An 8,143-nucleotide genomic window follows, 5' to 3' on the forward strand; every position below is an offset into this window, starting at 1 on the left:
CGAGAACGACAGACACGAACGCCGAGGGAAGGGAGAGTGGTGGTGGTGGCGTGTGTGTGTGCGGGGTGCGGACGTGAACGGGAGGAGTGTAGGGGGTGGGGGGGGGGATGCAGAGAGCCGTTACAAACGTGTGTAGCGGAGGGCTCGACGCTCCTTTTCTTTTATATTTTATATCCCCTTCCTTCTCTCTCTACCTCGACAACGAGAGGTGGGGGTGAGGGTGGCAGACACCGCACACACACATACACACACACATACACACACACACACGCACACACCGCACACACACATACACACACACATACACACACGCACACACATACACACACGAGGAGAAAAGATGAAGAGGAGTGATGATACAAGAGAACGGAAGCGGACGCACAACTCGGAGAGGAGAGGGGAGGGAGGGGGGATCAAAGGTACAAACACATGCCGTCGTTGTACTCCTGCTGACCGATCAGAATGCGGGGCAAAGGGAAGGAAGGAAGAAGAGGGGAGGAGAGGAAGTGAAAACCCTGAGAGGAGAGACGAGGAGGAGGAGGAGAGAGGGCAGCCGCCATAGACAACACCCACGCACAGACACACCATCCCATATATACATAGGTATAGATAGCGCCCCACCAGCGAAAGATGTAATCCAAAGATGACACCAAAACGGAGAGGGAAGGACCGCAACAACACGAACAACAAACCTAATACAGAGGCACCATCACACCCAAGCGAGGGAGGAGGAATGAGGGGTGAGGGAGGGAGAAGAGAGAGAGCAGGAGGACCTCCCCTCTTCCCGAATAAAAATACGAAACACACACACATACACGCAAGGCCATAACTTGAACACGGAGAGCCCACGGTAGGTGCCCGGGGGAGAGGAGGAGGGGTGGTAGTGGTAGTGGTGGTGGTGGTGGGGTGATGGCTTTCAAGGGGGAGGAGAGAAGATTTCAAGAGGGCTGTAAGGACTGCTGCTTGCGCTCGTTTGTCCCCCCTCCCCCTTTTCCGCTTCCTGCCCCCTTTTCCCCCCCTCGCACGTTTTCAGCGCCGCTGCCGGGTGCAACCATCACCTGTGCATTTCGCTCGCATTTTTCTTTGTTGTGCTGGAAAAGGTGCCAGATGCATGGAGAGAGGAAGGGATAGGGGCACTACACGCACCGCGCTTCACGCTGCTTTCTCTCCATGTTGTCGGCTCTCAGTCTTACAGGCTGTCCGGATCGCGAGAGAGAGAGAGAGAGAGGGAGAGAGATCAGCATCATAACACGTCTCTATCTGTGGGCGTGTTCGGTGTATGTGAACTCACTCAATGGCGCAGACAAACGGTGGCGCTGCGCGCAGCAGGCGAGACAGGCACGCGTACGCGCAGGGGAGGGAGCACATGGACGACAAGAGGGAAGAGCAGACACGGGGGAGAGGGACGGTTGGGACGAAGAAAAAAAAAGGTGCGCAAACACGAACCAATCACGGCATACGTATATCGAGAGTGTACATAACAGCTGGTACACGCGCACCGCCTCGCCTGCAAGGCTCGCATCAGCGTATACGGACGCGTGCCGTCACCTCAAGCGCATGCCAGTGGAAGGAACAAGAAGACAGAGGGGGAGGGGGCTGGAAGAGGGAAGGGCGGGAGAGAGGCGAGCTAAAAGGGACGCGCCCACGCACCAAAGGCAGGTGGGGGCGAGGCGAAAAGGTGAAGAGTGAAACGAATCCACCCACCACGCCACCCAAGGGGGGAGAGGACGTAACCATTACTCATTCCATAGAGAGAAACGAAAACAAAGAAATAAACGGGGAAAAAATGAGGTCACCGATACACTCGCCCACACCCATACACACACACACTCATGCATACATCGAAGCGCATCACCTATGGGCACGTGTGTACTGGATAATGCGGCCGTGTCCATGGACATGTGTGCATGTATATATATATATATGAGGTCAAATGGGGTATTGAGGGGAGTAGGGGGTGAGAGAGGTTCAGAGCAGCAACAACAACAAAACGCACGCACATACGCCAGTAAGGATAACACACAGACAAGCACACAAGGAGAGGAGGAGAGATCGGTGTGCGCGTGTGAACACCAGAGGGAATCATGGGAGGCCAACGCAGCAGGAGAGGACGTGAAAAGGGAAAACGCGTGTGTGTGTGGGGGGGGGGAGGGGAACAAAGCGCGAGGACGACATGAACAACAGCGAGAGAGGAGGCAGAGACACCGACGCGAGCCAAAAAAAAGAATCAGGAAAGCGAGCCCATAAGAGAACACACACACACGCACACACGCGAACAGGGACAGCGTGAGAAGAAGAGAGAATCCTAAGAGGAAGGGGCGAGAAGGTTGGAGTGCGACTGGAGAGAGGTGTATGCATGTGTGTGTGTGCTGGGGGGAGGGAAGGGAGGCGGCGGCGGTGGTGGAAGAGGGAGGCAGTTGAACAGACCACTGATTTCTTCGTATATATATATATATCCTACTGGAACTGATTCTGGGTGTATACAACACTGCTGCGCCTTTTGTTTCTGTGCGTGCGCCCCGCCTCCTTCCGCCCCTTCAGCAGGAAATTGGGTGTGGGGGATGTGGTGGGGAGGGGGCGGCACAAAGCAGAAGGACAGCCGAGGTGTGTGTGTGTGTGTGTGTGTGGGGAGGGGGAGGGGGAGGAAAGAAAGGGTAAAGAAAAAAAATCTGTATGGTCGTTCGTACGTAAATGAGAGGTGGGCGTATGCATGTATATATATACTTTTATATGCGGCTATGCTTGTGTGGTCCCACCCCACCCTCCCTCCACCTGGGGCCGTACGCGCTTCATCGTGTTGAGTAAAGCTTGCCCAGACACACACACACACACACACGGACAAACAGACGGGCACAAGCACCGCATCCTTTCGCTCTTCCTCACCTCTTCTCTCACTGCGCCTCCTGTGCGCGCCTCAACGAGCCCTGGGCGTCAGAAAAAAAATCCAGTGAGGTAACCAACAGTGGAGTTCGTGATAGCGGAGCGCACTGCATATGGCAGCGTTTTGGCTTAGCCGACACCTGTGGCGGCCCTCCCCAAACGATGATGACTGCTACTCCTTCCATGGAGCTGGTGCGGCGGGAACGGTGCCGCCGGTGCTGTTGTTGCATACCGTGAAGTTGCTGCTGCTGCCGCGCTGCAAGTAACTCTCGCGCAGACTCGTGAGACTGGGGTTCACCGGGCTCGCACTGCACCCACGCTCGGAGACGGCCGTGATGGCGCGGACCAGTCGCGCGAAGTCCTCCAGGTGGCACTCGTACACACGCTGTTCGTCCTGGCCTGTTGGAAGCCCGACACTTCGGAGGCCACGCTGCACCTCGCCTGCCGTAACGTCGACCATGCCTAGTCGCGCAAACAGCCCTTCCGCGATGCAGCGTGAGAGAGGGACGGTGCAGCTTGGCAGAGTGCCGTAGCCCGTCGTCGCCATTCCGGCACTGCTGCTGCCCATCGCGGTCGTCTCCGATGGCGTGAGAGAGTCTGTTGAGACGACTCCGTGCAAACCTCGTCCGTTGGCCACAAGCGCTGCGCCGTCGACACCAAGTCCGGCACTGCGCCCACTGCTCTCCAAGGCAGCCGCTGCCGACTCTTCATCCACCACCATACCGTAGAAGGCGATGCGAATCGCCTCGGACGCATACCGACCCTGGATCTTGTAGGCCATGCGGGCAAGAAGGGTGTCGAAGGGGACCGTCGGCACCTCCTCGCTGTCTGAGTAGGAGTGCTGCGACATACCCTGCTGTCGCGGGAGAGTTGAGGCACCGGTGAAGGCTTCAGAGGTGCAGCGGCTGTAGGGGTTATAGCTGCCACCTTCGCTGGACGACTCGTACGGGGCCCCGTCTGCAATACGACTGCCGATCACCAGGACCTTGCCATCCTTGGAGTCTGCGCGTCCACTGATCGTAACGCAACCCTTGTACTGCGCCTCGTCAGCGAAGCGCTCGTGGTTGTGACCCATGTCTTTCGCAGCGATGCTGGCGGGTGGGTGTGCAGCGGTCACACACGACTCGGCGCCTTGCACCCGCCCTGGAGGCCACGCTGGCCCGGTCGCATTGCCGTTGTTGCACACTACCGCAGCGGCAGAGCTGTTCGTGGGGCCGACTCCGCGCACTTTGCCAGTGGCTGCGCTTTCCGCCGCAGCTGTGGCAGTCACGGTTCCGTTGAAGTGGGAGATGGGGCTCATACTTCTGCGGCCCAGGCCTCTATGCAGCAACAGGGGTGAGTTGTTCCGCTTCAGAGTGCCTGGCACCGTTGGCGGGGAGCGAGTGGGGTTCTGCACACCCGCGAGGTACCGGGCGCATGGCTGCAGCTCATCAAACAAGTCCAGCAGCACCTCCGCGTCGGCGCAAGGGAAGCTGTTACACTCAATGATGCAGGCGAGCTCGTCCAGTGTGATGGCGGGATGGTCGACGCTGCCGCCGTAGCGCTCCTCCTTGGCGAGGCGAAATTCCGCAATGAACTCCTGCAGATCCACCGAGTTCGTGCTGAACAGGGAGCTGAGGTCGCTCGGGGTGGCCTCGCCGCGATCGATGCCCGAGATGCTGCCAGCGAAAGAGGACACCAAGTGCGGTGCCGAGACGCCGCTGGAGCGGAAGACGCTGATACTACCACTGGCGTGCTGGAGCAGCGGGGCGCTGCTCCCAGACTGATGGCCAGCGCTGCCGACGGTGAAACCAGAGAGAACGCCACTGTTCGCTAGGCTGTTCGTTGCGAGCCCGGAACGCTGCAGGAGTTGCGGGGACCCGTGCTTGCTCGACGCGCTACCGCTGAGGGTGGCGTTGCTGCTCGCATTTGTGTGTATCACAGTGCCGGCGATCGAGGGCGGCATTACACGACCGCCAGCATTCACGCCACTGCTTCCACCGCGCGGTTGCGGCGACGTCGTCGGTGCTGATGGCGGAGTGCGAAGAAGGCGGACGACAGCAGCTGCATCACTACGCGATGTCAGCGAGGCTGGTCGGTTGGTGACACCGCTGCTGACAGCGCCGCTTTCAAAGCTGCCAGCGAGGTCAACGTCACCTCCGTGAGAGGGGGCACTCTCGGGTTGCTGGGGCGTTGGCTGCGGTGGCCCTGCCCATGTGTGGCCGCCATCGTTATCGCACGTGCTACTGCTGTCTCGACGCAGCTCTGACGAAGCTGACGCGCTCGAGGTGCTAGTCCCCTCCGCTGCGTGTGAGCATGGTGGATGGGTGCTGCCGTGTGCTCTGCTCGAAAGCTGCCGTGGCTGCGGCACTGTGCCGGCACGGAGCTGTGCGAGGTACCGAAGTGGTTCCTCGGGCTGTGTGATCATAACGTGCTGGTACATACTGTTCACGAGTGCCCTCACCCGCGGATTATCGCGCAGATACGCCTCCTTGCTGCTGCTGCTGCTGCTGCTGTCTCCAGCAGTGGTGCGAGCCTCTGCTTCGCGCTGGTGGGCCGTGCCGCGAGTGCCGCTGTTTTTCGCGGACGTCGCACTCACCGTGGACAATGGACGCGGCGCTGGTGCAGGCGCCTGCGGCAGAGACCGAGGGGGCAAGGGTATCTGCACTGTTGACACGGGCGTGGTCTCGATACTGCGGTCACTGTTATCCGCCACCAGGCAGCACCTGCGCGCTGGCGAGCTGACCGTGAGAAGGGATACGTCTGGTTGCGACGCCAGCCGGGATGATGATGTCGGCACCGTGGGCATGGTTGCTGTGGAGGCCGGCTGCTGCTGAGCCGGAGGATTGGTGGTCGACACGTTGGAGCTGGCTGTTGCGGAGGTCGACAGCTTGTTTGGCTGCGTCATCGCCGGCAGTCGACTCGACATGGAGGGCATAGACGGCGCCGGCTCATTGGTGCGGAGGGCCAATGCGTTGCTGCTTTTCTCATGACGGCTGCTGCTGCTGCTGCTGCTGCCGCTGTTCGTGCTGCTTCGAGTGTTGTGGTGTCTACGACGGCAGTTGCCATCAACGCTTTCGTCCACAGGGGTGGGGCTTGCCTGGGTCGGGGTGCTTGGGAGTGGCAGCGACATCGCACCGCCACCTCTGCCGCCGCTTCCAGGATGGACCCGCCGCTGATACGCCTCCCTCTGGTGAGGCGGCGGGCTGCGGCCCTGCACGGTTAGCGGTGATGCGGTGGGGGAAATGGTCGGCATACGCAAAGCGTCCGCTGCAAGTCTGCCGGCGCGGTTCACAGGGCACGACGAGGCACCGTCGAGCCGCTGGGAAGCAGGGAGGGAGCTGGAGAGTACATCCGGCGCGAGCGGAGCCGGCAGGTTCGCCCGGCGCAGCCCATGTGATGGCGAGTTGGAGTCGGAGGAGCCTCCGGTACGGATGGAGTCTGTCTCTGACGCAGCCGACGTGGCCGTCGGAAGCGGGCGGGTGCCACCGGAGCGAGCACGTGCCTGCATCACACAAGCGCACGAGAAAAAAAAACAAAGGAGCGAAAGGAAGTCAAAAGACCCAACGCAGACACATGCGCGGCACACCGCGGTAGGGCGGATGGAGGAGGGGTGAAAGGGGGTGGGGCGATGGGATGCCAAGTAAAAAGGGAGAGAATGACAGGCGATCAGACAGAAAAGAATGCGCCAACAAACAGCCAGAGAAGAAGCGGCAGCGAGGCGGTGGGTGGTGCTGCTGGGTGGAGGGGGAGGCGAAATAGGGAGACGACACACAATATATTCAGAAGGATGCGCTCACATATGCAGGCAAACGTGACGGAGAAGCAGGGCGGGAGGGAGGGAGAGGGGTGAAGGTGGTGATGTGAGGTGAGGTGAGGTGAGGTGAGGTGGAGGGAGGAGGGGAGGTGATGGTGAAAGCAAACAAACCGAGGAAGATAACAGCAGAATGTGAGGACAAGAGGAGGAAGAGGAGGAGGAAGAGGGTGTGGGGCGAAGAAGGAGTACGCGGTTCTCTTGCGATGGAAGCAAGAAAGCAACACACACACACACACGTACACACACACAGACACACACACACACAGACACAGAGAAGTCAGAAACAACAAAGAGGAAAAATGAGAGAAGACAGAGTGGGGGCTCAGAAATTCCACACAGTAGGGGAGATGGAGTGGACAATGAAATGCTACGCGGGAGCGGTGGCTGATCGCACGCCTACGTCTCAACTGGTCTGAGAGGAGGAGGAGGAGGAGAAGGGAGGGGGTGGGGCTCGATTGCTTCTCTTCTATTCTGCAGTAGGCTCCTTGGGGGTGTCACTCCGACACACACACGTACACACACACACACACACACGTAGACGAGAGAGAGAGAGGGAGGCAGCGGTGCAACGCGACAGAAAAAGAAGGTATCCCAAACCACAATGAATCGAAATCAACGGACACGCGACAGTGGCCAAAAGCCCGCCTCTCCCCACACCGGCGATGGCGGATAAAACAACAACAACACGAGACACGAACGGACACCCACGTGCGCGCTACCCCCGATCAACACATGCGGGTATATATACGTATATATATATGTATATATGTATATGTGTGTGCGTGTGTGTATACATACACGGGAGAACGATGCACGCGCACGCACGGACGACAGAAGACAGAGTGGCACCGAGGCACAGCACGCGCGCGCGTATCACCGGGGTGGGAAGAAGATTCACACACACACACACACAGAGAAACAACTCTCAGAATAGTGTCGACGATTTGCGAAAGAAAATAGAAGAAGGTGGCGAAGAGCGCGAGAGAGAAAGGGGAACGAAGGAAAGTTTGCCGCCGCCGCTGCTGCTGCTGGCTGTTGTGACGCTACCACTTGCTAACCAGCTACAGATCTCCCACAAACTCGTGATGAGCACACACTCACACACTCACTCACACACACACACACACAGAAACACACGCACACACCTACACGCGGATGGACAGCACCAAAAGGAAATGAGGGGGATGACGATGAAACAGAAAGAAACGAAGGAGTGACGGGGTGGGTCGGAGGGGGGGGGTGGACTACAGACGCACCGCTGCTTTGTGTTCGTGAGTACTCGTTGCGTGTGTGGCGTCCCTTCCTTTTTTTTCTGTGGTTGACCATTACGAGGGGAATGGGCAAGGAGACACCGGTGTGCACGGTCCAGATGTGGCGTTGCGCAGGGAGCAGACGACATACGGGGTGCAGTGACAACACAGCATGGGGAGAGGAGGGGGGGGTGGATCATGAGAGAAAAAGGGGGAA

The 8,143-nt window shown here is 59.0% G+C and overlaps 1 protein-coding gene across 1 annotated transcript; it reads right to left on the reverse strand.

Moving 5' to 3' along the window:
- Positions 1–3,052: 3,052 nt before the first annotated feature.
- On the reverse strand, positions 3,053–6,370 carry LMXM_21_1160 (conserved hypothetical protein; the record flags this gene model as incomplete). Its single annotated transcript, XM_003875323.1, has 1 exon — positions 3,053–6,370. The coding sequence occupies one exon, from the start codon at positions 6,368–6,370 to the stop codon at positions 3,053–3,055; it is 3,318 nt and encodes a 1,105-aa protein (XP_003875372.1).
- Between the last annotated feature and the right edge of the window lie 1,773 nt (positions 6,371–8,143).

The sequence above is a fragment of the Leishmania mexicana genome, chromosome 21 (genome assembly GCF_000234665.1).
Source record: "Leishmania mexicana MHOM/GT/2001/U1103 complete genome, chromosome 21".
In the NCBI taxonomy this organism is placed as follows: Eukaryota; Euglenozoa; class Kinetoplastea; order Trypanosomatida; family Trypanosomatidae; genus Leishmania; species Leishmania mexicana.